Here is a 27910-nt window from a genome sequence, read left to right on the forward strand (position 1 = left end):
CTGCTCCTCTGGTCGCATTGGGGTTGTCGTGGGGTTGACGGCGACATGTGAAGATTTCGCGCCCAATAGCTGGCTGCTGCGACCAACCAACGTCACCGCCGCCAGGGACTGGGAATTCTGCGACAGGGATTAGCGGCATTGCGGCCTGCACGTGCGGCGAGTGGCTGGCTCTTCCGCCTTCAGCACTCACTCTTCCACCACTACAACACGAGCCCAATACCTTACAACACTAGACGTGCATTCACAATTCCCGTGCACATCATCAAGTCTGGTACACCCCATCGTGTGATTGAGCCTGGCACTATCACCCGGATTGCCATCTCTATTGATTGCATCACGAAAAGTCGCGTCTAAACTTCGCATTCTGCGACTCGCGACTCTATCACATTAGACTTGGCTCAACATGCCGCCTCCAAAGACCATCTTCACGTCTTACGAGCGGAATGCCCTCAAAGATAGGTGGGGCTCGCAGGCAACACGTCTCACTCGTGACTCTTTTCTACCGTTTGGCTCATGCCAGCTATGTCTCCTTCCTTCAGTAGACCCAGTATGCTGTTCACAGGGCGATTTATTCTGCCGCGAGTGTGCCATGACCAATCTTTTGGCTCAACGGAAAGAAATGAAAAGGCTAGAAAAAATCAACGAACGCCAAAAGCTAGAAGATGAGGATCAAAAGCTTCGAGAAGAAGAGGAAGCGCGGTTGCGGGCAGTCGAGGAATTTGAGGCTGTTCAGATGGGGCTTTCCGTCAAAGCAGGCGCATCAGCAAGAGTCATTGGAAGGCAGGACGGCAAGATCATAGTAGAAGAGGAGCAGGATGCAAAGGCTGGAGAGACCAGAGGCACGAAACGTAAATTCGAAATCGACGAAGAAGAGCTCAAGCGCATCGCAGACGAAGAGCAAAGCAAGGCGAAACGTACACTAGACGCCGAACGTAAAGCAGCAAAGGGTCATCTACCCAGCTTCTGGGTCCCAGGCGAGACCCCCGATCAACACCACACAAGCGCTGAGAAGGCGAGGCAGACACCTATATGCCCGTCTAGCCACCCTGACCAACCGCACAGCCTGTCGTTAAAAAGCCTGACGAGCGTCAACTTCCACGAAGAAAAGTCAGCCGATACCGGAAAGTCTGTCCGCACATGTCCCAGCTGCCAGAAAGCGCTCTCGAATAACACAAAAGCCATGCTAGCTATACCATGCGGCCACGTCCTCTGCAAGCCATGTGTCGACAAGTTTCTCAAGCCAGAACATCGCCATCAGAGAGATGCACATGACGATGGACCTGACCCGGAGACTGTACACTGTTATGTTTGTGATGCGGATCTCACTACAGTCCCGGACGCTACGGATGGCAAGAAGAAGAAGAAGGACAAAGAAAAGGAGAAGGCGCCCAGGCCTGGACTTGTGGAGATCCGGAGTGAGGGCACTGGATTTGCAAGTGGTGGAAAGGCCATGGTAAAGAGAGAAGGCGTTGCGTTCCAAGTATAGCGAGTTTGTAAACATACAGAAGCAATGCACGAACCACTGCTCACAACATGTACACATATGTCGTATGCTCCAGCCTTTTTGAGTCCTATCAGAATTCGAAGCTATTCGACACCTCATCTCTGCATCTCGAACCGATGCGTATCTACTTAGACGATGCCACCATTCGGTCACGGATGGTCCTCTCCATTATCTTGTTTTCTAATAGACCGCAATTCTGGAACACATGTTACTGAACGTCACTTAACAAATAAAAATCGTGATGACCTAAGTTTGATCTGGTCCGTACGTGAACATCATTCAGCTTATGCCAGTGCAAGTGTTAGTGGATGGCAGATGTCTGAGACGCGTCGGAGTAGAACGGCGCGCTGGTACGTTATTACAGTCGTGAATGCCGTACCTCAACATTGTTCCTTTCTTCATCACAGCAACGATACCAAAAATGTACCGCACTCTGTCAAATATGCCCAGACATGGCGCTGGGTCATCTTCTTGGACCAGTTATCGTGCGCTGCCTACTTGACTATAGATAACACGAAACCGGCATGAGCTCTGACGTGAGTGCTAAGTATCTTCGATGCGCTCTCGTTCAAAATAGAGCATGTCATACTCGCCTATGTCGACGTCCAGATCCTTTTCGGTCTCCGCCGCGTGAGGAAGCATGATGTGAGCACGAATTCTGTTGCCTAGTGCAAGTTCTGCAAGGAGCCGGCGAAGATGCGTATGTCATTTAATTGGCTTTTCACCTTATGATTACTTGCACTTCGCCACTTTGTGTACTACTGAAGCCATTCAAAGCCACTTCGTTCCTGTCTCAATGCGGTAAAACACCACTAAAGTTGTATTTAGGTTTACCACAATGTACCACGAAATTAAACACCTTGATCTGCATTAAAACTCTACAGGAAATTGGCAGCTTGTACCTTCGGGGAGTTTTGTGTGTGTCAATGTGGGACAAATTTAATTCAGAATAAGTTTTATCGACCTGGTACATTACAGAAGTACAATCATCAATATGTTATCGATATACTTCCCTATCCGTTGCTCAATCGAACACGCTACCACGGCTCCACTTACTTGACCGCCTGATCCGTTTCCCGTATATGTAGAACACAAAAGGCACTGGGATAAGCAGTGCTGCGAAACCACCAGTAATGCTACTTGCGGGGCCAACTCCAATGTTATGATATAACGGCGTGACAACCAATGGAAAAGCGCCTGCAAAAGCGCTTCGAAGAAAGGTATTCGCCGCTACTGCACTCGCCGCATACAATGTAAAAGTGTCAACTAAGTAGTTTAGAGCAGCTTGAAAGATGGTGAAGAAACCGGTTCCCATCAACGCGAGACCAATGACAGGAGCGATCCAAGGATATTGTGGATCCGCAGTCCACCCCATGATGAATTGACCAGCGGAGAATAGTACAGATCCAAGCATCATCGGCGGCAAACGTGCTTCAGGCACCGCACGATTTCCAGCTGCATGGTAGACCTTGTTGTACAGAATCTGATTATAGGCATTGATGCTGCAGCCGATTATTGCGCCGACTAAGATGCCCAGGAATGGCAGTGTCGCGCTTACAGCTGGCCAGCCTCTCATTTCCCCAAAGATAATCGGAATGCCACCTGCAGAAAAGAAGATTTAAAGTCAGTGCATGTCTCGCATATGATTCATACGCCCTGAACTCACCTAATTGCATGTAGAGGATGCCATAGCAGAAGCTGGCGTAAAGTGCTACGAGAAAACAGATGGGTGTCATGAGAAGTTGTATCGGTCGGAGAAGGAACTTCTTAGACAACTCTTTGATGCTAACATCCCACTCTTCGAACTTGGTGTGGAGCGCCCAATTTCCTGTCTCGTGGCGCAGGCGACGCGCTTTGTAGACGAGAAGTTTTGGTGGGTAGCATTCGTCAATGAAGACAACGTCGATGACGAGGATAATTGCTTGAAGAATTCCGGTAAAGTACTCGGTCCATCGCCAGCCTAATGAAGGATTGGCGACAAAGGCCGCCGATACGATAGGTCCCAGACATGGACCTCCGACCACTGCCATCGCACTGCCGATTTGAAAATACGAAGTCAGTGTATGTCTCATATGCATTTCGTAAAGGCAAAACTTACTAGCCGGCCATCGCCAAAGCTCTCCATGCGGGACTGTAAAGATCTCCCAAGACACCACCGGTATTTGTGACTGGTGCGCTAGCAAAGAAGGCACCGAAAAATCGAGTAATCATTAGCGTCTGGAAGTCTTTTGCTACTGCGCTACCAAAGCTAAAGCAGATTGCGACAAGCATAGGCGTCAAGACTGCTAGTCGTCTCCCATAGACTTCGGAGAGTGGCGCCCACAGTAGCGGACCAAGGCCGAATCCGAAGAGGAAGAGCGTAGTACCTAATACAGCTACCTGATTTCCAACATTGAACTCGGCTGCTATCTGTCGTGTGCCAGCCGAATATGCAGAAGATGCCCATGTCGCGCTCATAGTCGTAAAGCCGTACATCAGGGTCGTAGTCACCTTCTTCTTAGTAGGCCAATTCATCGGTCGGTATGGGTCGTCATCGCCATCGAAGTCTACCAGCACATCTGCCGTCGTCTGTTGATGTGCGAGAGGATGGGAGAATGGTGCAACATTCGGTCGTGTACGGATTCGTGAAAGTACTGTGTCGCGCCTGGAAATCGTGTCGCCCAATGGCTGGTTCATACCACTCGCGGTCGCTGTTACTGTCCTGTCTCGTGCTAAGCTCCGTGTGCTGCGCGAGCGCGAGATGCTTTCATGAAGCTCTCTCCGGGATGGACGGTGACCGTCATGATGAAGATCCTTCTCTTCTTCTTCATAATCCGAGGATGATCCAGACGTCGATTTGCTCCGCTGCCTTGGCCTTGATCGCCTTCCATTTTCGAGATCTACATCTGCATTCGATGTTGATGGAGGGGTTGTGTTGTCTTCCGAAACCATGATACTAGTCAATAGTCTCTTGCTGCGTAATTCAAAAGGGACTTGCAATTGCTCAAAATTGACTCAGTTCTCCTAATAATGTGTGGTTCAAACAATGAGATGATGATGTGAAATTACGACAGGTAGCAGGCATCCATATAGGTTCGACATCAAATCCGCAAGGAAAAACAGAGGGAAAAGACCATGAAACGCATAATAGTCTAGAAACAGAGGCCACCCACGATTGCTGTTGGACATCTCCGGTCAATGTGACGTAGATTTTGCGTGCTAATCAGCTGCACTAACCCAGCATGGCAAAGTACGTTCATTACTCGGCATCCTCGAGCTTTTATTCTCAGAAGAACCGGAGATTTTTCCGGCTGACAGATCGCGAAACAAGTACACTCGCACGAAGATGAGAGGGTGGCTAGTGAGTCAAGGAAAAGACGCGTGTGCACTGTGAAAGCGACAGGTTTGGAAACGCGACTGTAATGACGTGACGATCTTCGTATCGCGGCAGTTGCCTCCCGTCTCAATCGACAAACATTACATTGAAATTTCGTTAGCACGTCGCCAACGAAGGAAGAGTGGATATTATAAAATATTCGTCAACATGATCTGATCTAATACTGCTCTTCACAAGGCTCCAGGGGTGTTCTTAACAGCCTGCGCAGCCTCCTCACAGTCCTCCCCTAGCGGAATAACAGCGCCATAGCCTACGGTCTGCGCACAGGCAGTAAATCCATAAACTTTCTGGTAAAAGCCTGAACCATCCGGGCTGGCCTTTTGTAAGGTAGCAGCGAGTACATCAACACCTGCCGAAGGACCAAGCGTTACGTTACCAGAGCGGAAAGTCGGTTGTGCCGTGGCGTTATTGAAAAACTGGGTGTTGCGCTGGCACTTGGGGGTAAGGAGGCTACCGACGCTGCCGAGCATGAGAGGTTGGTTCAACATGCTCTTCCACATATCGAGAGAGTACCTGGGCATGGCTTGGTTGGGCTCGCTGACGAACTTGAGATCAATAGCCTCGGCGTACAGACCTGGGCCGCTAAGAGAGTTGGGTAGTTGTGCCCACTTTGAATTGATGCCGAAAGAGCCATCGCTGTATGTCTGGAGAGGTGCGTTTAGTGGGAGGAAAGCGCCGATCCTAGTGAGAAGGCCGCCTATGGTGGCTGTACAATTGAGCATTAGCTATGATGAACTGATATCAGTACACGAATGTCGTTTACTTACCAACCAGAGAAGGTATGAGACCGAACACATAGCCTTGCGTCACCGGGTCCACGCCTGCCAGGAGAGACACAAGCGGTGCATTGAGTGGCGTCTGGGAGTTGCCGATGCCGACATATGGTATCATGGAGCTGGCAGTCATCAATCCTGTGGCAAGCTGGAGACCACCCTGACGGATGTCGGTATTTGCTCCAGCATTGACAATGACGGGGTGCATGCCAGCCGGGAAGTTCAGTTCCGCTGGGAGAGGCAGCAGGTTTAGTCCTTGTAGGTTGACCAAACTCGAGAACGATTCCTTTAGAGCCTTCTTCACAGCGTCCTTCGGCACAGGGACTAGGAACCAACCTGTAGCATATGTTAGTACACGGTCTTGTTTGGTTTCGATGAAGACTATATTCACTGCTAATCGTGCTCATGGTACGGTCTTGCTGATTGTAGATAGCAACCTCATTTGGACATGTTGTGCTTTGACCAGCGACGAAACTCGCGGCAGCAAGCAGTATTCGGAGGAAAAGACGTGCCATGATAAAGAGAATATTGTGAGTTGGGTACTTGGGTGTGGTCTGGTCTTAAGATGGGACAACAGTGTTATATACAAAGGTTCGCTCTTTCCAAGCTCATCATTACAAGCTAGCACGGTGCTATTCGTCATTACGTTAATTTTGTAGTTCAGTCAACACCTTGTACTCAAGCCTGAAGGTGTTACCTAAAGCGAATGGTGCGTTCTTGGATATTGAGATCGGCTGTGAGCAGCCCAATGCTCATTCGTTGGGATCTACATCATTGCTCCTGTCTTGCGCGCTAGTCATCAATTAGCTTTTTGCTCGCCTCGTTTCGGGCTTTTGTAAGTCCACTTTAGATCAAAGCTAACCTCATAGCAGCTCTTAAACACATTTGCGATCGACGCCAGTGGTGGTTCCGGCCCGCTCCGACCCCTTCGGAGAAGAATCTCAAATAGTACGGCTATGGAGTTCCCGAACACCGCCATCTGTATACGGGCTGACCAAAACATGCGGTAAAGCCGAGCATCCTGTTGTACAACTGTACATAATGATCATTGCACGAGTCTCCCAAATTATTGAGGTCCTGATTTATCTAAATGAGCTCCTTCTGGTGCTTACATTTCGCTGTTGGGAGACGAGGTTGTGAAGCATTTAAGGTTTTTCGATCGAGGACAAGAGATTCTAGGGAGTAGGGAAGAGCTGGCAGACGCTTCACTCTACACTCAAGCAATATTCAAGCAACAGTTTTCAAATCGAGGTTGTCACTTTGCTGGAAGGCAATCATACCTAGTAGACGTGTGCGTAATATGTAACGGTCTTAGTACAGGAATCAAGATAACTGAATAGAGCCACGTCATGCGATCTTTCGAGATGTGTAGAGCCAGTGCGCTACCATGTTATACCCCGTGGTTGCCAATGTCTTAGATCTCGTATGACTCGCGCATACGTTCGAGCAAGTCTTCCTTGCTCTAGCCCTCGCACGACCAGGTGTGAAGTCGTCACCATTTCGGAATATATGATATGTGGTCCTTCTCCTCCGGCATGAGAAGTTGAGCGCGAACACAAGAAAAAGGACAGAATGCAACGATCGCTCGGTTAATGCAACCCTCTCCCCACGTGGCGCGCGGGACGTTGATGTACGCCAAGCCACTAGCGTCTACCTAGAACGGACGCGAACTTCATTGAAGCGTGACGTTCGCGGCCACTTAGCCTTGTCGCATCTTCTCACTCTCCTTTACCTAGCATTCTTTTATCGGGTGGATAAGCGCATAGACGCTCTGAAGTCTATGCGACTGTCACTTTGTTATCCTTACCACAATTGAGTGCATAATTCGACCATGGCAGACTACAGCAAGCAGACGGTCGCGCAATTGCGGCAGCTGTTGAAGGATCGTAGTATACCGAGTACCGGCCTGACACGAAAAGCGCAGATTATCGAGAAGTTACAAGAGGCAGACGGTGCTGAAACTTCGAGTTCTGCTCAAACTTCCAATGCGTACCACACGAGTACCGAGAACGCAGACGCGCCGCCCGATCCGGTGGAGCAGGTCAAGGAAGAAGTTGGCCATGGCGACACTGCTGGCAGAGAGCATGCTCCGGGACCCGCGCTCTCTGAGGCTGGAGGTATGCGCAGGAATGCAACATTGTTAGCCTCGAATTACTGACCGATCTGTAGAACCAGAGCAACCGAACCACGAAAACGAGTCGAAACCACCACCCGTACCTGTAGCGACTACCGAACCCCTCCCTGAGACAATCTCGCACATTGACAGCGACATTCCTCCGCCAGACCAGATCAAGGCAATAGGGGAGCCTATGGAAGACGCCACCAATATGGACGAGCCCGGTTCGATACAACCTGCGAGAGTCTTCAACGCGCCGCCCGCGGATCCCATTGGCCCAACCGTTACAGAGCCTACAGATGCGGAAGTCGAGGACGTAAAACAGGTCCAGGTTGCAGGGGACGGGCTGCCAGATACTCCTGGGCCGGCTGCTGAGGCGTTGCGAATGGTGCAGCCACCACCTGGACTTGCCGAAGACTTGCAAGATGCAACAGTGGACGAGAAGATGGCTTCAATCGCATCAGATGAACAGCAATCAGTAGAGAAGCCAGACACACTTGCGGTTCCAGGGTCGCCGATGATCGACACATCGAGGCTGAACACAGAGGAATTAGATGCAGATTCAAAGAAGAGAAAAAGAAGGAGTGGCACACCGGAGATGGCAGCTGAGGACATCAAGGCAAAGAAACATAAGCCAGCTCAAGAACAGGCTCCTGAAATCCACTTGCACGAAGATGAAGACACAGTCATGGAGCAAAGAAGACCGGAGGAAGAGGCCGACAGCCCAACAGACGTCAAGTCACACGAAACGAACGTAAATCGCACCCCACCAGTCGAAGAGCAGCCACCAGCCGTGGAGGCAGATACCAAGCGCGAGAAAAAGGAGAAGGCTGCTCGATACAAAGACCTGGTGAAGTCCAGCGCAGACGACACTCCCCAGGAAGCCTTAACTGATGACAGGCCTACAGTACCCGCACTTCACCCTGTAACATCTGCTTTGTACATCCGCAACTTTATGCGCCCTCTGCGTCCAGAGCCACTGCGAGCACACTTGATTTCTCTTGCCTCGCCACCATCTAGCTCACCGGACCCTACCATAGTTGAGGACCTTTTCCTAGATTCGCTGAAGACGCATGCTCTCGTATTGCTCAGTACTAAGACCGCTGCATCACGAGTACGAGCGTCGCTCCATGGCTCCATCTGGCCACCAGAGGGCAACAGGAAAGAGTTATGGGTAGATTTCGTTCCGGACGAGACGGTAAAAGACTGGATTAGAGAGGAAGAGGACGCGTTGGCTGCAGAGAAAGAGGCCCGTGCAAATAAACTGCCGACTAACCCGAAGCGATTCGAGGTTGTGTATTCCGAATCGAGCAATGGTTCAGTCACAGCCGTGTTCCAAGAAGTCGGATCAAGCGCTCCTGCAAACGCACCACGAGGCCCACGCGCAAGCATTGACGTACGAAGACCATCCATACAACAACCACTCACACCGTCACTTTCGACCGCCCCGTCAAAAGACACCCGGCAAGATACTGAAGCCTCGTTCAAAACACTCCACGACCTGTTCAGCGCTACAGAAGCGAAACCTCAACTTTTTTACTTGCCTGTTTCAGATGAGATCTCCGAACTGAGACTGAAGGAATTGGAAGCCGAGACAAGTAGAGACTGGTCACCCGGCGAGACTAGGAAAGGACGGGGTATTAAGGTTGAGATGAAGTACAAATACAGTTTCGATGAAGACGACAGGATCGTCGAGGTTGGTGAAGAACGCGATGAGGGCTATAGAGGCGGTAGAGGTGGCGGTGGCTTCAGAGGGCGAGGGCGAGGTGGATACAGAGGAAGAAGAGGAGACATATGGAGAGGATGAGCTACGTGAAGGAATACAACTTTTGCATGAAGAACTTTCGGAACCGAGATGACGGGCTGGGCTTTCTCCGATGTTATTCCGACAAGTTTACCCCATCCGGGCAGAAAACGGTCAACGAGCTATGTCAGGCAGGAGTGGATGGTACGTGCTCATTGCGACTTCTTAACATTTCATGCTGCTGCTGCATCAACCTTTTGTCTCGAGAAGGAGACACCTTACCGTACAGTATACTAACGTGAATCCGTCGGTCTACGCAGCTCATTACCGTCCTTCACCATGGCTGGTTCATGTGGAAATGACCATCCTCAAGTTCTAGTACTCAAAGAGCCTCTACCCTTCAGCGATGAGGACGTCACATTCCGTCTTCTTTCTCTCAACGTTTGCTGTACTCTAGCTTCATTAGCCGTTGGCCTCTCCGTCTTCCACATCATGCAACACGCGCTGCACTGCCTTCGCTCATGGGAACAAAAACACATCATACGCATCCTCGCTGTCATCCCTGTCTATGCTTGGACCACGTTCTTCTCCTACCTTTTCTTCGGCGGTGCGGTTTACTGGGAACTTATCCGTGAATGCTACGCCGCCTACGCTACTGTGAGCTTCTTCACGCTTATGTGTCACTACATAGCACCCAATCTTCACGAGCAGAAAAACTATTTTCGCAGTGCCGAACCGAAGAACTGGGGCTGGCCATTGAATTGGGTCCAGAAGCTAAGTGGTGGTGAACATAAAGGCTGGCTGAGGAAGCCCAGATGCGGCGTCACTTGGTTCAACGTTAGCGCCAGCGCCGCCCGCATTTTTAAACGTTCGCTGATGTATCTATATATCAACTATATCGGCATCTTCCAATACGTTGTCCTCCGAACCATCGTAACCATCATATCCGGCGTCACGCAATTATTCGGTCGGCTTTGCAAAGAGGAACACAATCCGCGATACGCATCCACATGAACAGCCATATTCGACGCCGTTTCTATCCTTATAGCCATGTATTGCATGCATCAAGTCTACGACCAGCTCAAAGAAGATCTCGCGCCCAACAAACCTGTTCTCAAGATGGTATGCGTCAAGCTGATTGTCTTCCTTACTTACTGGCAAACATGGCTTATTTCCCTGCTCATCCGGTTTCGTGTACTACATGAAACGCGATTCATTTCGCTTTCCGATATTCATCTTGGAATCCCGTGTCTGCTTACATGCGCTGAGACTTTGGTGTTTGCTATCTTACACTACTGGGCGTTTCCGTGGAGGCAATACGACATTGAGCGGCTTCCAAAATTTCCGGAGCAAGTGTACGAGTGTGGACCTAACGAAGCGCTGCTGGAGGCGGCCAGTCCTTGGGATTACTGCTGCGCAACCGCCCGTGGCTTCCGCTGGCTATTATATGGTATTCATTTTCGCAATGCTAGCCTATTTTATGAGCCCAACTACGAAGCCGAGGGTATCACTACAAGAGTTCGAGACGGTACGCAGTCAGATCCTATTTATGAGGTTCCGAAGGGCATTGGTAAGCATAATGTGAGAAAGGACAGAAAAACAGCATAACGGCTTGTGTTCTGGGAGAATGGGAAGAAGACAGGACGGTGCTATCAGAGGCCGGGCTAGATGTAAGCTAAAGGTCTTGAGGCCATCAGAGTCGCGCATAGTACGTTAGAGTAACAGTACAACACAGTAGGTTTATCCTAGAGACTGAACACATGTTACAACATATCGCTAGTCTCGATCTTTCGTCCAGGTTTAGGGTGTCTCCATCTGATAGGCCGCGACCGCCGCTTACATAACACCAACAAGGCTCGGGACGATCTTCATCCGCGTCATACCCACGACACCCGTCACCCCGTGCTTCAGCATCTCGTATTTGCCAATGCATCCAGGGTTCCCCGCAGCAAATGCCTCTGATGGCGACGGGCATGTGGAGCTTCTGCCAATGTTAGCACGCAACTGCGGCTAGCTTCCGCGTGCCTGGTATTTCAGTTCGCCTGCCCGCATCGAGCTGCCTCGCTCGAGACGACCAGTTCGCACACTGCCTTTCAGCCCCAGCACAGATCAACATGCCCTCCAAATCACGTGGACTGAGGACTTCGACAGGCTGGTAAGTCACAAACTTCCGGATCGTCAGTGTTTTGTGAAGGCAGGTGCCAGGCTGCCTTAACGCAACGCATCATGAGCGAAATGCTAACGAGTGGAACAGCTTGACATGCCGCAAGCGCAAAGTCAAGTGCGATGAGAGTCATCCAAATTGCAAAAATTGCGAGAGAGTCCACCGCGAGTGTGTATATGCTGAAAAAGCTCCTACACCCCGACGACCACGAGCATTAAGCGCGTATAACCCCGACGACATTTCAGCTACCACAGATTCTGTGACAGGAAGTAATGAGACCGAGCCAAGATCTGCAGACATCTCAACGCTAAGTGCAGAGCCCGTAGAACCGATACAATCGTGGGGACCTTTCCCCGCAGAACAGCCAGGGCTCTCCGAGAGCGTGATACCCAACGACGACTTCTTCCTTGACGACAGTCTTTTTAATTTCGGGGATAGTCTGACCCCCAACTTTGGACCAGTCGAATGGTGATGCCAACTTGTTTATGGAAGCTACTAGAAACTAAGACTTGATAGGTATGATCTACTCGCCGAAGACGCGATCAACAATATGCAAGGACAAACGCATAGCAACCGCTGGAATTTCGACATTGCTAGCCTTTCAAGAAGACAATCACCTCGACAGTCTGTTGCTCTAGAAGCGAATGATAACCCTTTCAGCAACGTCGATGTGCATACTATTGCGATACCTGAGCAACCATGGAACACAGAGACGAAGATTGAGCTAAAACGACCAGAATTGGTGTACTTCGAACACTACGTCAGCGTGGTAGCACCAATACTGGACTTGTTCGACCCGGTGAAGCATTTTGCTAATGTTGTGCCTCATCTGGCCTTGCATAATGTAGGGTTGCTGAAGTCTTTATTGGCAGTAGGTGCCTGTCATATGGCGCTATTTCAGGATCAGGATGCAAACAACGATATTGCGTCACAAGCGCCGCCTGGCACGCCCGCTTCATCTTCCAGTGCATCGCCGACAATTCGAACGCTTGCTGAGCAATTTTATTATGAAACACTGCAATACCTATCTCAGAATTTACTGTATCAGTCGTATACGAAGTCTCGCGAAATACTCGTCACTGCTATCATGATCTCGACATATGGTACGTATTGCCTTTGTACGAGCAGCGGGAGTGATATTTGCTCAGTATACTAACGGAGACAAGAAATGTTTGGGACAGCTAGCACCTCGGATCATAGTAACTGGGATCGCCATCTAAGGGGAGCATTCTGGATACAACGAAATTCAGACACAAGCGGCGAGTCTAACGATGGCTTGCAACGAGCAGTCTGGTGGGCATGGCTACGGCAAGACGTCTGGGCGGCTTTCCGTACTGGGCGGCCAGCGCTGACAATACACCAGCCCAGAGTGCCGATGGCCGAACTTACATCAGAAGGACTGGCTACACGTATTATATACATCGCAGCAAAATGCGTACAGTTTGCTGCAACACCTAAGCAGGGTGACATCGCCGGATACATCGAAGCAGGAGAAACGTTATTGCGGATGCTAGACGCATGGAAGAGTCTCCTACCGCCAAGCTTTGAGCCCATACCCATCCAATCTGGACATCATGTATCTTCACCGAATCCAGCGCTCGAAGCGAATCTGACGCCAATATGGATACATCCTCCCGCGCATGCCGCTGCTATTCAGATGTACCATTTTGCACGAATCATAATGGTACTCAATCAGCCATCCACCGGAGGTCTTAACATGTATCAGACACGCTTCAAGCTCCTACGCGAAAGCACTTCGACAATTTGCGGTATAGCATTAGCACAGCAATCGCAGAACTCACCCTCGGCTTTTGTTTGCTTCCAGGCTATCTATGCAGGTTTGTTCACCCAACCCCGTGTATACTATGCAAACTGAATCGGTATCAGCGGCACTGTGCACGGAGACAAAAGATCGCCAGGCAGAAATACTCGAAATTCTTAGGATGGTCTTGAGTATCAGCAAGTTTCCGTCGATCACAATACTAGATGATCTAGTTAACGTCTGGGGTGGCAACACAAATTCATGATACATGCGAAACTCCTGGAATCGTCTTAGAACTGTGTACATGAATGGCTATGGCGTTGAGTGACGCATCTCAAGTAACGCATATTGGAGAGTGACGCCCATCTACAGTGTAAGCAGTTCTTCAAATGTACGGAGCTTCTCATTTTCAGAAGCCATCATGCTAGTTATTAGGATTCAACATAGCCTGCCTATCGCATACCCCAGGTTCGCGATTCTGGGGCCCCGCATCCATGAGACCTTGAGGAAACTTGGTAGCTGCGACATCTCGCATCGAGCTCCAATCGGATTCTAGCCAAGCTAGCTTTGACTGCGCTAGCGCACCGAATTGCCTATCCGGGTTTCTCTGGTGATTACTGTCACGCTCTTGTACGGCAGAGCTTCAATGGAGTACCCAACGATCTTACAGTGACCGGTACGGCCACAAGGAAGTGCTCGAATCGATCTCGTCGCGATGAAGCCCGCTTGCAGCGGCCTTTTGGGCAGTCGTAATCGACAACGACGATGACATTTAAAGACTGAATCTCCTGCTGATGATGTTATACAGCATACATTCTCAACTACCACTTTCATTGCATCCGCCATGTCACCATCTCTCGAATTTTACGACAAGGTCTCTAATGATCTTCCTATCAAACCAGTAGCAACCAAGATTCATGACGTGACTGGCATTGCTGCTGTGGAGCTCGATCAGTCGGATAAACACGATCTTGTACTCAAATATTTCCGCGCATATATCGCAGATCTTTGCCAACAGTTCAATGGCGGACATCCAGGGTAAGATACTCCAGTCACACTCATTTTTGGTTCGAACCTAACACAGAGTCTTATAGCTCTGCCATGGGCATGGCTGCTATCGGTGTCGCCCTATACAAGTATGTTATGAAATTTTCACCGAAAAACGGCAACTACTTCAACCGCGATCGTTTCGTTCTATCAAATGGTATGTGCATCCTTGTTGCGGCTTTCGAATGCTACAAACGAGCGGTTGGAACGGAGCATGTGAGCTAACGCTTCAACTAGGCCATGCTTGCTTGTGGCAATATCTGTTCATGCACCTCGTCGGAGTTGAAAGCATGACAACAGAGCAATTGAAGTCCTATCACAGCTCTCGATATGACTCAATTTGCCCGGGGCACCCCGAGATCGAGAACGAGGGAGTCGAAGTCACAACTGGACCTCTTGGTCAAGGCGTTGCTAATGCCGTCGGTCTCGCCATGGCCACGAAGAACCTTGCTGCCACATACAATCGGGATGGCTACACAGTTGTCGACAATATGACCTGGTGCATGATTGGTGATGCATGCCTTCAAGAAGGTGTGGGTCTCGAAGCAGTGTCGCTAGCCGGTCACTGGAAGCTCAACAATCTTTGTATCATCTATGATAACAACAATATTACGTGCGATGGCACTGCCGATGTCGCAAATGCTGGGGAAGACATGAACGAAAAGATGAAGGCAACTGGTTGGAATGTTGTCGATATCCTTGATGGCCATTCGAACGTTAGCAGCATCGTCCATGCGCTCCTGAACGCCCGAAGTAGCGACAAGCCTACGTTCATCAACATTCGCACCGTCATTGGATTTGGCTCGGGCAAGGCAGGAACACCAGCGACCCACGGTGCTGCGCTCGGGCTCGACGACATTGTGAACATCAAGAAGTCATTCGGTCTGAACCCAGATGAACATTACGTTCTCCCATTAGCCATGTACAGCTTCTTTGAAGACGTGGCTCCTCGTGGCAAGCAGCTTGAAGCTGACTGGTCTGTCACTGTTAGCGACTATGAGAAGAAGTACCCGGAGCTGGCTGCGGAGTTTAAGCTCCGTGTTGCGGGCAAGATGCCTGCTGATTGGACCAAGTACATCCCGCAGAAGGGGGAATTTCCTAGTGAGCCGACCGCGACGCGTAAGTCGGCTGGATTGGTTGGTAACCCTCTCGGTGAGAGCATGGGCAACTTTCTTGTTGGCACTGCGGACCTTACCCCGTCTTGCAATGTTGCATATCAGAAGAAGGTGGACTTCCAGTCGGTAAGAGCCAACCTTTAGCCAACCAAGCTCTGATCATATTACTGACTTCATTCAGCCTGAGCTTAAGACCGCATGCGGCCTGAACGGAGACTACACTGGGCGATACATACATTATGGCATTCGCGAACACGCTATGTGTGCCATATCCAATGGTCTTGCAGCTTTCAACAAAGGCACCTTCCTTCCAATCACGTCGTCTTTCTTCATGTTCTACCTTTACGCAGCACCGGCTGTTCGTATGGGCGCGTTGCAAGGTTTACAGCAAATCCATATCGCGACGCATGACTCGATCGGTACTGGAGAGGACGGACCTACACATCAGCCTATTGCTCTCGCCGCGCTTTACCGTGCTATGCCCAATCTGCTTTACATGCGTCCTTGCGATTCTGAGGAGGTAGCCGGTGCATTTGAGGTTGCTATCAAGGCCACTGAAACACCCAGCATCATTTCTCTCTCTCGCCAAGCTCTACCTCAGTGGAACCAGTCATCGCGGTCGGGTTTTGCTAAAGGAGCCTACGTCTTTGTGGAAGAGGAGGAGTTCGACGTTACCCTCATCAGTACCGGATCCGAAATGGTCTTCGCTATGCAGACGCGCGATCTTCTCAAGTCTGAACATGGCATAACAGCCCGTGTCGTGTCTTTCCCTTGCCCACGCTTGTTCGAACAGCAGACTCGTGACTACAAACAGTCTGTACTGAAGCCGAGAGCTGGCAAGCCTAGCGTCGTTATCGAAGCTTACGCGGCGAACGGCTGGGAGCGCTATGCCGACGCTGCTATCTCAATGCGCCGCTTTGGCAAGAGCTTGCCGAGCAAGACGGCTTATGAATATTTCGGTTTCCAGCCATCTGTCATGACACCGAAAATCAAGGATTTAGTTGAAGAAGTCAAGCGTAATGGAATTGAGACCTTGAGGGGCGACTTCCGGGACCTCAATGGTGCACTGGGTATCGGTTTCGAGCATTGAGCGATCAGGAGCTATTTTACTTTCTTACCGCATTCAAGGGGTTTTGGTATTGGTCATCTTCCACGTAGCATCGAATACATTGATTGTCATTAGCGCGTTTCTGGGTCATTCTTGTCGAGTTTCTCCTGTCGCAACCTCTTGCAATCCATCAGCAGTCTGAGCAACAGGGATTGCATTAAGCAATTTCACATCTACTCACGTACAACTAGTAACACAGCCTAAAGGCACCCATACTACTTTATGCATAGAGAAGCAGTTACCTTATCGATTTGCCTTCATTCGTCATGTTTCACGTTGCTGACGAACACAGCCGGTGCTACACAGCGTCAGCACCTTAAGCAAGGGACTGCATACCCTCTTTTTCCAGGGTTCCCCCACAACTTCTTTCATGCTCATATTGATGCAGCAGTCCCATACGAACGGGGTCGCCTCTGCATATGCGCGACCAAAGCACACTGGTCGTATAGATATCGGGCTTCTGGGTGACACAAGTTAAATTTAAATGAGTATTAGCTAATTGTACCTCTGATTGTTTCCACCTAGATTCTTCTCCTATCACGTACGTCCTACGGACCCTCATAAATATCGCCAAATATCACCGTGGCTTGGTTTCGATATAGCGAGCGCTAGGTCTGCACAGCGAATCCCCTCAGTTCACCGATATAGCAATATAGAATTGCATGTATGACGATGTGGGGTAATTAACTCATTGAATTGCGGATGGTATCCAAAAGATTGTTCGAATATCGTGACGGCAGACTCCCCCCGGGTCTCACCTAGGCATACAAGCTGAGGAAGTCACATACGCATGTATAAAGACTGACGAAATGACCTCCGAGAGCAAGTAACTCTCCACAAACAACCGCTTCTAGTGCATTTGAACATCCTGTGTACATCAAGTGCCAATCTCTGCGATGAGATTCACAAACACAGTCGTGGCTCTTGTTGGCCTCACAACAGCTCTTGGTCAATCCAACCCCTTTCGCATCCTCCCCCCAAATTGGTCTTTCACCATCTCGTCTATACGCGGTCCCGGCTGTCCTGACTCGGGCAAAAATGGCACGGTCTCACGCACCACGCGCCTAACTTTCGGTTCCAACACTGTCGATGGTAGTGAAATCTACTATTGGTTTATCGCATCCCCATGGATGCGTGTTGACCTTCAGGCTGGCCCCCGCCATACATGGTGCGAGGCGACTATATCATACAAGGAATACAAAGATGTAAACAAGACTGCTGAGGCGGAGAAGTATAAGCTGAGGCTGCACAAGAATGGGACCAAGGGAATCATGACATACGAGTTGGATGAGGGAGTAAAGGTTTACTGGGACTTTGCTTACTACGTGGGTGAGGGGAGTGGAAGAGCAGAGGTACGCTGTATGTAGAACATCTTGCCACTTCACTGACATCTCAAACAGGTCGCAGATACTATTGCATTGACTGGTCCTGCCTCATCTGGTCAGTACGCTCAAGAGCACTACTCTAACATTAGTTACCCACCTGAGCTCATTCCCCAGTCTAACTGCGGAAGTGGGACGTTTTCGTTCCGCACTGAGATGTTGGTTGAAGGAAAAGACGATCAGAAAGGTGTCTTAGATAGTGAGCACTCATACAGTGAGGAGCTTGGAAACCAATATTATGGTGCCCAGCAGGGGTTTAGCTACGACTGGGAGCAGTGTGAGTAAGGGATGCAAGATCGGAACTTGCTTCAATGGCTTGAAGAGTTGACCAACCACTTCATACGATGCATTCTGAGGATGTGCATGTGCGTAGTCAAGCAGAGTTCATGGTTGTGCTAATCGCAGTGTCCTCCATCGGAGATACTATACATAATGCTACACGAATTGCAACAAGCTACCCACTTTCAATGTGAGACTCTAGAGTACATCATGTCATAGATGCCAATCATCGCTCTGCCAGCATGTTCTTAATCTGTCGCCAGTAGCTGCCATCCACCTCCTTTTGCAATTCGTCCTTGGCCAACCATTTGAAGTCCTGGAGACCAAGCTTGTTTTCCTTGAGATTAACTTGTCCAGCCATGATGCGTGCCTTGAGGAAGAAAGTCTTTGCGCCGTACTCCTTGAGGTCTCCTGCAGATTTGGGCTCGCGGTAGTCTACTTGGTGGTGGCCAACTGGCACGTGGCCGACGAGCCAAGTGTTCATGTTGACGCCACCAGTGTGTGTGATGATACGGTTTGCCGCCTAATCAACGTCAGCATCTCAGTAGACTTATGGAGGGACATGGTACTACGTACACCGTGTAGGTTTTCCTCGTTTAGGCGATCCTGTGGGAACTGCCATTGCCCCTCCTTGTTCTTGACAAGCAGGTATAGTGTTCTCTGCAGTGCGCGGTTCAAGCTCTTGGTGTCGTTCTTCTGATCCGCCTCTGTTATCCTCGGCATCGGCTTCTCTACGGGCTCGCGCTCCATCTTTTTTGCGCCAGTGGTATCTGGAGCGTCCTCCAGGCCAGACTGCTCAGCGTCTTCTATAAGCTTCCCGACCTGGTGTTCGAAATCACTTTCTTGTGCTCCCACGAGAACTTCGTCGTTCCAGGCTTCCTCTCCGTAACCTTGGTATCGTCCGATATCGCGGGCGGGGGTCAGCCGTTGCTTCATTTTTCGTTTCCATTCTAGATCTGCAGGTGTTCGTTTCTTGACGTAGAAATATCTTGTGAAGGGCAGCGCAAGTCGTTCGTTCAGACGTCTTTGGTAGAGAAAGAAGGCGGCTTCGAATGGGTGGAGGTCGCGTGTTATTTGTGGGGGGCGGGACAGGACAACACCGGCGTTGACAGCGTAAGAGGCTGACGGCGAAGCCTGGGCAACGGGGGGGATATGTTGGGCAGCTTGGTCGTCGGTCTGGATGGCTGCAGCAGCGGCGGATGCGTATGTGCGGGTGATGGTGTCTCTACATGAACGGCATATTGATTGACCTTGATTCGTCAGCACTCGAAATGCCTCGCATACCAATTGCAATGTATACCAGCTCTTGAGGCCAGTCGCCTCGTTGTCTGCTGTCCGGCGTTCATTTCTCCCGATGCCCTCCGCAGTATCACGGTGCAGCCGCTGCCACATCTCGAGGATCTCAGAAAAGTTCGGGGAACGGAGGTGCTTTGGGTCTAGCGGCATTACCTAAGCAGCTATCCCAAGTTAACTTTTCTTCGGCGCAAACAGCCTCTCTTCTTCTTTACGGCACCTCCTTATCCCCAGCATACTCGTACTGTCATGAGATCCTGGTCATTTAACGGTGCCCAGAAGAAGTTGAGCAGTCTTTTTCGCTAGCGGTACCTTCACAAGTCCTAAGGTGTACGGCTAGATAGATTTTGCTCACATTATTGCACACTCGACGAGTTTCTTATATGCCCACGGGCTCGATGATGCATACGACAGAACAACGTCTGAAGGACAGTTCAGCGAATAGTCGATGCGCTGATGCTTAACCATGCGCGTCTGCGAAACTCACAAGTGAGGTGCCTATTGCGTGAAGCCTGGATTCAATTTAGTGACTCGCAACCTTGCGCCCTACGGCCAAGCTCATGCTTTGAGATGACGCACGGCTGTGATATCGGGTGCTTTAGCCAAGCTACACATGTCTCTATGATATACAGCATCTGATGATCTGCTCTTGAGACTACTGCTCGTGAATGGTCGGTATTTCCTTCCCCCGATGTCCAAGTCTTGGCATCGAAATTTGGGACTGGACGCGTTCTCGCCGCGCAGAGCTTAGACTCAGGTACACCACCACAACCAAGATACCCCTCACACACCGCCAACATGTCTCTCTCAATACCCAACGCCCCTAATGCCGGCTTGTTCAAGCAAGGCTACCAGAAGTACGGCCCTCTACAACCCCGCAATCACAATAAACACTCGACTAACCACCCCGCAACAGCTACGACGCTGAGGATGGCGCTGTTATTCGCAACATCGATGCCTGCCGGACTATTGCCCAGACCGTTCAGACTTCTCTCGGACCCTACGGCCGCAACAAGATCGTCATAAACCACCTTCAAAAGATGATCCTGACCTCAGACGCCGCGACCATATTGCGAGAACTCGAGGTTGTACACCCTGCGGCGAAGCTTCTTGTAATGGCCAGCCAGCAACAAGAGGCTGAGATGGGCGATGCGACAAACCTGGTCATTGTTCTGGCCGGTGAGCTACTGAAGAAGGCCGAGGAGTTAATACGGATGGGCCTGAAGACAAGCGACATTGTCTTGGGTTACGAGAAGGCACAACTTGCGGCTCTGCAGACACTGGAGGGTATGCTACACGTATATGTGCCCGAGACCGAACAGAGGCTAATCCAAAACAGAGCTGGTATGTGACAAGGTCGAAGACATCCGCTCGCAGCAGGAACTCAGCAAAGCCATCCGCACTGTAGTCGCAGCCAAGCAGTCCGGCAGCGAAGACTTTCTCGCTGACCTGGTCGCCGAAGCCGTCCTCGCCGTCCTCCCCAAGAACCCTGTCAACTTCAATGTCGACAATGTCCGCGTGGTCAAGATTATGGGTGGCGCCCTAGAGCAGAGCAAGGTCGTCAAGGGCATGGTCTTTGCAAGGCAGCCAGACGGTATTGTCACAAAGGCGACAAAGGCCAAGGTCGGTGTCTTCTCATGTCCAGTGGACATTTCACAGACCGAGACCAAGGGCACGGTACTGCTGCACAACGCAAAAGAGATGATGGATTTCACAAAGGGCGAGGAGCAGCAAGTGGAGCAGATCATCAAGGAGCTCCACGACTCGGGAATGAGGGTTGTTGTCGCTGGCTCGACCGTCGGAGAGCTGGCCCTCCACTACCTCAACCGCTACAACATTCTTGTCATCAAGGTTCTTTCCAAGTTCGAGCTTCGACGGTTATGCAGGGTTGTCGGTGCTACTCCACTTGCTCGTCTTGGTGCACCTATGCCAGATGAGATGGGTACCATTGACGTCGTTGAGACCATGGAGATTGGCGGTGACCGCGTCACAGTATTCAGACAGGAAAACGAACAGACACGGACCGCGACCTTGGTCCTCCGTGGTGCTACTCAAAACCACCTCGACGACGTAGAGCGGGCAATCGACGACGGTGTAAATGTGGTCAAGGCCATCACTCGCGACCCCCGGCTGGTACCAGGTGCGGGAGCAACAGAGATGCAGCTGGTCGAAAAGATCAAGGCCATTGCAGACAAGACGTCAGGTTTGGCACAATACTCTATCCGCAAGTACGCCGAAGCTTTCGAGGTCATCCCACGAACGCTCGCCGAGTCAGCCGGTCTGGACGCAACTGAAGTTCTCGCTAAGCTTTATGTCGCACACGCTGCACAGAAGGGCAGAAAAGACGACGAGTGGACAGTCGGTGTCGACATCGAGAACGACGACAATACTGGTACTCTCGATGCCAAGGAAGAGGGCATTTTGGATCTTTGGGTCAGCAAGATGTGGGCCATCAAACTCGCAACCGAGGCCGCGAGGACGGTTCTAAGCGTCGACCAGATCATTGTCGCAAGGCAAGCTGGTGGACCCAAGATGCCTGGAAAGGCGCAGCCTGGCAACTGGGACCAGGATGATTAGATTCCACTGATGGTATGAGGGATAGTGTATAATGACATCGACTAGACGCTGTTGAAGCATCAGACGAATGACACCTTCAATATACCTTCTCATGTTCAGCTTCTTGTGTGTCGCAAATATCATGAACTTTGGTTGTCAGCTTCAAGGTTTCTTCTGGCCGAATATATTCAACATTGTTATAACCAATATTGTAGCGGCTGTGGTCATCTCTCCAGCGTTGAGGATTCTTACGTGTTTGGGCTCTGGGCTATCTTTGTCTTGTCGACTCAATCTAGTATTAGACCGTTCGCCCATCAGTTACTATTGGCTAAAGACATAACGTTTCTTTTTTGTTGTCGGCTTAGGTCTGAACTCACAAACGGGCCTTGCGCGGAAATCAGCAGCGGTCTTATCTCGAGCAAGGGTTGGATAGGGACTTGCAGTTTACAAAGTGATTTGATCACTCTTCCTTGCGAGAGCGGCTCTGTGCACTGCAAATTAGTTTTTTAACGCCATTGTTCAGCCAAGAACATGCACAAGTCATCGATATTTGCCTAGCACTACAGCCATCTTAATCCTTATTCCACCCCGTTCCAGGGCCTGGTTGGTACGTACGATTGATGTTGCTACCCGAGATGCATCGGGCCCCCACTGCTTCCACAGATCATGCGGTCCGTCTTTGCACTTGGCTCGAGTAGGACAAGATCCGCAATTGTGTTACAGTTGGACTGTAGGAAATACGACAGATCGCTTCCCCTCATGCTTATCTGAGCATTTTCGGGGAACGCGTATCCTGGCTTGGCATCTGGTCAAGTATAAAAAGCCGTATATTTGTTATGCTCCATTTATCTATCCCATTTCCATCATTTCCTCAGGCACTGATCTTGGTTCAGTCTTCGTGCATGCAACGATACAATAGACTTCGACAGGATATCGTTCAAGCCCTTATGAAGGGGCGAGACGAGAAACACATGTCTGTCGATCGGTCGGAGACTTGCAGATGTCGCCATGGCAGGGTCATTTCGACTTCTTTGCCATCGATCCGTATATGCAATGGGTTGATCGAAACACGAGAAGACGGAAACTAGTCGCGTTTCCTGCCAACATTGATTGTTCTACCAATGGTACCAATTGATTTTTCAAAGATCACTCAGTGAACTCGACGATACTGATTATCGTGCCGACTGTAATAAGAATATCGTTAACAACGTTATCAACGTTGCAAATGTTGTATACGTATGACACATACGATATACGTACGCAAGAGGTGGTAGTGTCTCACTCTTTGACCGGCAGCGAAGCATAACCAACTCGAGCACAAAAGACGTCTGCATTCTCGTACGGCCCACAAACGTTTGAAGAGAGTCGACTGACTGATACAGATTGCCCGGTGTGTGGTCTATAACTACTTCTTTGCTCTCAAAGCTGACTATGTACAGAAAACTTCTCTCACGCTGCCACAGAAATCAAAATGCAAAGCCCTATCCCCCGGTCTGGTGCGGACCGCGGCCTCGGCCATAGCCATTCAATCAGCTATCCCAAGACTCGAGTGAGGGCGACGCGTTCAGTCAACCCTTCTCACGGCGGTAGTGGTTTCCAGAAGCGCGGGGAAACTTCCATGCATAATCAGACGCTCAAGTCAACGTGTCCGTTGGATATTATTGTCCATCACCTCAACGCGCCTAGAAAAGCAAAGCGTGTACAGTCGAAATACGTTGGCGGTGGTTCCGGAGATGAGAGTCGTGTTGTTTTTCCCTTTCACAAGTATGATCCGAAAACCTATCGGATGTCTTCGTGTAAAGGGAAGGGATTCAATGAGCTTGCCAAGATGAAGGATCATTTCAAACAAATTCATGGCTCATCACAGGGGGTTCACGATGCCGACCTCAATTTCAAGAAGAAGGAATATAGTAGTATGGACACTCTAGGGGCTAAGTGGAGATTGGTCTATACGCGTCTTTTTCCTCACGTGGCCTCGATACCATCTCCTTACGCCAACGAACAAGAAGATTCTGATGCCTTTCTGCACAGAGTTGCCAAAAGGGTGGCCTCGATAAGGAATGACTACAGTCTTGAAGAGCTCATCATCAAAATCGCGCGAGACCTTAAAGAGAATCGATCTGAAAGGTCAGCATCGGTCGACTCAGCGGTAGGATCCGAGTTGGAAGATTTGAGGGTCACAAAGGTGGACGAGCCTATAACGCCACCACCCGAGCCCTACGAAGGCCCTTCTCGGATAACCGTCGATGAGGCGTACAGTGAGCAAAGTCCCAAATTTGCTCAGAAAGTTATTAGGGAGCCTCATGCGCACTCACAACCAGCAGCGCCCTCGTGGCCGTACCAGTGGGGCTGTATCGCAGGAATGACTCCAGTGGACGACAGGGCACGAGACAATGGATTTCAGCCTTCGCAGACTATTCCTGAAGCTAGCTTCACGCCGTCAGAAAATGACTCATACTTTGATCTATCGCACGAACATATACCTCAGTCCGGTTCGGATACCGTTACAGTCAGCGCGCCATTCGCAAGCCAAAGAAACGCTCTACATGATTTGAACAATGACCTATATGCTATATCCAGTCACCAAACCAACGACAATTTTGTGTACTATGGTTCTACTATTGCGTCGATGGCTCACAATCTATCCAAAGAGAGTTTGGAGATGCCGCCAGCGACCTGTCCCAGCCTTGAAGGGCAAAGCCAAGTATGGCCATCAATTACAAACGAGTACCTCAACGGTCTCAACGAAGGGTTCGGCACCGAAGACTGGGTTCAGACGAGCATGCTTGGCGAGGAAGTAGGGAGTTATCAAGATCAGGAGGTCTTTACTGGCGCATGAAGGCTGCTGGTGTTGGACATGACGTTCATGGGTGTTGGAAAAGCTTATTTACTGGCAACATGTTCGCCGTAAATTTGGGCCGGGCAGACGCATGCAGTCTTCGTATCGGCTCTTCTATTCTTCGCTAGGGCTACAAGAGGTGATGAATGTTGCAAACGACGAAGGCGAAAGCGGCATTCTTCCACGTGCTCATGATCAGTGATGTGCGTGCTGTTTACTGAGTCTTAGTGACAGACAGCCCAATGACAAGCTGCTCGGCAGGTTCTGGAAATAACGTTGGAATCATACATGTTGAGTAGCTGTTAAGCGTTACTTCTCTGCTCGCAGGACGTGCCACAGCGGCGGCTTGTGTCACTAGCGCGGACTAATTCCTTGTTTCTAGCCACTCGGATACCAACTTCAATGTTATGACTTAAGCCATCATTCCTGCCTTGTTTCGCCCATCATCATGCTACTACAACTCACTCAATATTGAGCCCGTTTTCGAACCATCGCATCGTTATTGTGGTTGTCGATTGCACTTCTGCACGTCACGTTTGCTGGAGCACATCACCCACATTAGCAGCAGATATACCGAACCTGGCGACCGTAAGAATCAACACGGGAGCCAGCCGTCCAAATCGGATATGCCTCGATCTTGCCTTGAATACCTATGCCTCCGTGATTTTGTCGAGCCGTGGCTGCGAAACTTGGCGAACCCGATCGTCACCTGCGTACTCTTGCTGCCACTCGAGAATTTCCTTCAATGGACCAGGAATGACCGAATCAGGAGTCCTGTCTAGAGTTTTTTACGTGAGAAACTGTGTGGCGCTATGTCGAACGTGGTGTTGCACTTTTGGAAAAATCTGACCTTGTCCCGGTAACGCCATACAACAATGAAGGCATGAGATGATAAGAGCTGGGTGAATTACAATTTCGGTCTCATTTCTGTATCGCCGAACAGCGGAAATGTAGCGTCCCTAACGACTTTGGCCAATGAGAACCCTCGGTACCTTGGCACCTTGCTTACGAACTTTGCGGTACCGCGGATCTTCAGATATCCGGCCGGGGGTCGGTCCTTCCTAGCATTACAAACCTCGCTTTCTTGCTGTCGCGACGCCGCTACGGACGATACAACGAAAGCATCTTTGGAAGTTTCTACACTAATGTGGTTGAATCTCAATGTTTCAGTACAGGGCTACGTAGAGATTTGGTCCGTCGTCTGTATGATCGCAGGCGCTCGGTGTCCATACGGTGGAAATGGCGAGTATATGTAGACCAAGGCGGCCTCGTCATTTAGCTCATCAAACACATGATATCCAAATATTCCTTTCTTGGTTACCAGTAGACGTATCTAAAGTCGACGTCTAGCACCGCATCATTTCACTCTTCCCAATACCATACACAATCGGACCAGCAATGTCAGAACAACGCAATATCGTCGTTATTGGCGCGTCAGGCGCTGGCCTCCAGGCAACGCATTACATCCTCAAGCATATTCTGCCTGCTTTGAAGGCCAGAAATGATGCCAAGTACCATGTCTACAACATCTCGCCATCTTCGCAATGGTACTTCAGGGTTGCCTCACCACGTGTGGCAACTTCCACTGAGCGCATGTCGACGGACAGGGTCTTGTTTGACCTACACGAGGGCTTCAAGCAATACTCCAAGGACGACTTTACATTCATCGAAGCCTCCGCCACTGGTCTCGAGCCATCAGCGCGGCGTGTGCTGTTTCGCAGTAACAAGGGACTCGATGATGAATCGTTGAGCTACCATGCCCTCATTGTTGCTACAGGAAGTAAGACATACTTCCAAGCCTTCTCTATGAGTGCCGATGCTCGAAGCACCCTGAACGCGATCAGTTCGACGAACGATCAGATCAAGGCAGCGAAGAAGATTGTGATCGTCGGTGGTGGTCCAACAGGGGTTGAGTTCGCAGGCGAAGTTGCCGAGCATCGTAACGGCAAGCCAGGATGGTTCAGCAAGGTGCAGCCAAACGTCAACGTTACCTTGATCACGTCGGACAAGCAGCTTCTTCCAGGTCTTCGCCCTGCAATCGCCAAAACAGCAGAGCGAAAGCTCAACGCGCTTGGTGTAAAGGTCGTGTATAACACGCGAGTCACCGATTCAACACAGACGGAAGACGGCCACACATCGCTCACTCTGAAGAACGGTGATAAGCTTGAAGCAGATCTCTACGTTCCCGCATATGGTGTTCAACCAAACTCTACTTGGCTCCCAGAACAACTCCTCAACGAAAAAGGTTACTTGGTTACTAACAACTCCACCCTTCGCGTCGACATCGCAGGCCCTCGCGTCTATGGTTTCGGCGATATTGCATCGTACTCGCGCAACAACTTCTGGGACATCAACATGGCTCTGCCGATTCTGGCCACCAACCTCAAGCGCGACCTGCTCTCCTTCAACTCTCTGCTCCCTGAAGAGAAGCCGAAGGGCCAGGACAGATTGTACACGCCTGATACAAAAGAGTCCATGATTGTTCCAATCGGAAGTGGAGGCGGTGTTGGCGCTATCATGGGATGGAAGGTACCGTCATTCTTTGTGTGGATGCTCAAGGGCAGAGATTTTATGTTAGGAATGAGTGGCCTGCCGACGCTGCATGGTGAGAATGTCAAGAAGGAGGTCAAGTGGACGAAGGAAGAGGCTGCTATCTGATGAGCAGTGTTTTTGTTGTTGTTGTTGTTGGAATCTTCTTCTTATGTCACATAGCCTGCGATGCTTCTCGTCTGTTTGATCTCTTCGTCTACAGGATACTAGTAATATAATTAAGACTTGCTACGATGGCGCCTTTCTGATATGTCCACGTTGTGACCTTGATCCGCTATTACCAACGATATGACAGTACTAGC

The 27910-nt window shown here is 50.2% G+C and overlaps 13 protein-coding genes across 13 annotated transcripts; 9 read left to right on the forward strand and 4 right to left on the reverse strand.

The window, feature by feature from the left end:
• Nucleotides 1–403: 403 nt before the first annotated feature.
• Nucleotides 404–1486, forward strand: AA0111_g7205 (hypothetical protein; the record flags this gene model as incomplete). The annotated part of the gene is made up of 1 exon (XM_028653514.1): nt 404–1486. The coding sequence occupies one exon, from the start codon at nt 404–406 to the stop codon at nt 1484–1486; it is 1083 nt and encodes a 360-aa protein (XP_028505084.1).
• Nucleotides 1487–2047: 561 nt separating this feature from the next.
• On the reverse strand, nt 2048–2146 carry AA0111_g7206 (hypothetical protein; the record flags this gene model as incomplete). Its single annotated transcript, XM_028653515.1, has 1 exon — nt 2048–2146. The coding sequence occupies one exon, from the start codon at nt 2144–2146 to the stop codon at nt 2048–2050; it is 99 nt and encodes a 32-aa protein (XP_028505087.1).
• Nucleotides 2147–2528: 382 nt separating this feature from the next.
• Nucleotides 2529–4435, reverse strand: AA0111_g7207 (Efflux pump bik6; the record flags this gene model as incomplete). The annotated part of the gene is made up of 3 exons (XM_028653516.1): nt 2529–3106; nt 3171–3538; nt 3603–4435. The coding sequence occupies 3 exons, from the start codon at nt 4433–4435 to the stop codon at nt 2529–2531; spliced, it is 1779 nt and encodes a 592-aa protein (XP_028505086.1).
• A 615-nt stretch (nt 4436–5050) lies between these two features.
• Nucleotides 5051–6168, reverse strand: AA0111_g7208 (hypothetical protein; the record flags this gene model as incomplete). Its single annotated transcript, XM_028653517.1, has 3 exons — nt 5051–5586; nt 5648–5989; nt 6045–6168. The coding sequence occupies 3 exons, from the start codon at nt 6166–6168 to the stop codon at nt 5051–5053; spliced, it is 1002 nt and encodes a 333-aa protein (XP_028505089.1).
• A 1316-nt stretch (nt 6169–7484) lies between these two features.
• On the forward strand, nt 7485–9576 carry AA0111_g7209 (hypothetical protein; the record flags this gene model as incomplete). Its single annotated transcript, XM_028653518.1, has 2 exons — nt 7485–7770; nt 7823–9576. 2 exons carry the CDS (start codon nt 7485–7487, stop codon nt 9574–9576), a joined length of 2040 nt encoding a protein of 679 aa, XP_028505088.1.
• A 276-nt stretch (nt 9577–9852) lies between these two features.
• Nucleotides 9853–10527, forward strand: AA0111_g7210 (hypothetical protein; the record flags this gene model as incomplete). Its single annotated transcript, XM_028653520.1, has 1 exon — nt 9853–10527. One exon carries the CDS (start codon nt 9853–9855, stop codon nt 10525–10527), a length of 675 nt encoding a protein of 224 aa, XP_028505241.1.
• A 1100-nt stretch (nt 10528–11627) lies between these two features.
• Nucleotides 11628–13553, forward strand: AA0111_g7211 (hypothetical protein; the record flags this gene model as incomplete). The annotated part of the gene is made up of 4 exons (XM_028653521.1): nt 11628–11668; nt 11768–12145; nt 12194–12780; nt 12844–13553. The coding sequence occupies 4 exons, from the start codon at nt 11628–11630 to the stop codon at nt 13551–13553; spliced, it is 1716 nt and encodes a 571-aa protein (XP_028505242.1).
• Nucleotides 13554–14283: 730 nt separating this feature from the next.
• Nucleotides 14284–16691, forward strand: AA0111_g7212 (Dihydroxyacetone synthase; the record flags this gene model as incomplete). Its single annotated transcript, XM_028653522.1, has 4 exons — nt 14284–14477; nt 14534–14643; nt 14724–15727; nt 15783–16691. 4 exons carry the CDS (start codon nt 14284–14286, stop codon nt 16689–16691), a joined length of 2217 nt encoding a protein of 738 aa, XP_028505239.1.
• Nucleotides 16692–17605: 914 nt separating this feature from the next.
• AA0111_g7213 (hypothetical protein) lies at nt 17606–18376 on the forward strand (the record flags this gene model as incomplete). Its single annotated transcript, XM_028653523.1, has 2 exons — nt 17606–18061; nt 18110–18376. 2 exons carry the CDS (start codon nt 17606–17608, stop codon nt 18374–18376), a joined length of 723 nt encoding a protein of 240 aa, XP_028505240.1.
• A 220-nt stretch (nt 18377–18596) lies between these two features.
• On the reverse strand, nt 18597–19716 carry AA0111_g7214 (hypothetical protein; the record flags this gene model as incomplete). The annotated part of the gene is made up of 3 exons (XM_028653524.1): nt 18597–18893; nt 18947–19620; nt 19671–19716. 3 exons carry the CDS (start codon nt 19714–19716, stop codon nt 18597–18599), a joined length of 1017 nt encoding a protein of 338 aa, XP_028505245.1.
• A 745-nt stretch (nt 19717–20461) lies between these two features.
• AA0111_g7215 (putative T-complex protein 1 subunit theta) lies at nt 20462–22240 on the forward strand (the record flags this gene model as incomplete). The annotated part of the gene is made up of 3 exons (XM_028653525.1): nt 20462–20520; nt 20580–20950; nt 21003–22240. 3 exons carry the CDS (start codon nt 20462–20464, stop codon nt 22238–22240), a joined length of 1668 nt encoding a protein of 555 aa, XP_028505246.1.
• A 1807-nt stretch (nt 22241–24047) lies between these two features.
• AA0111_g7216 (hypothetical protein) lies at nt 24048–25058 on the forward strand (the record flags this gene model as incomplete). Its single annotated transcript, XM_028653526.1, has 1 exon — nt 24048–25058. The coding sequence occupies one exon, from the start codon at nt 24048–24050 to the stop codon at nt 25056–25058; it is 1011 nt and encodes a 336-aa protein (XP_028505243.1).
• Nucleotides 25059–26456: 1398 nt separating this feature from the next.
• Nucleotides 26457–27716, forward strand: AA0111_g7217 (hypothetical protein; the record flags this gene model as incomplete). The annotated part of the gene is made up of 1 exon (XM_028653527.1): nt 26457–27716. The coding sequence occupies one exon, from the start codon at nt 26457–26459 to the stop codon at nt 27714–27716; it is 1260 nt and encodes a 419-aa protein (XP_028505244.1).
• Between the last annotated feature and the right edge of the window lie 194 nt (nt 27717–27910).

This window comes from Alternaria arborescens, assembly GCF_004154835.1.
Source record: "Alternaria arborescens strain FERA 675 chromosome Unknown contig_16, whole genome shotgun sequence".
Lineage (NCBI taxonomy): Eukaryota > Fungi > Ascomycota > Dothideomycetes > Pleosporales > Pleosporaceae > Alternaria > Alternaria arborescens.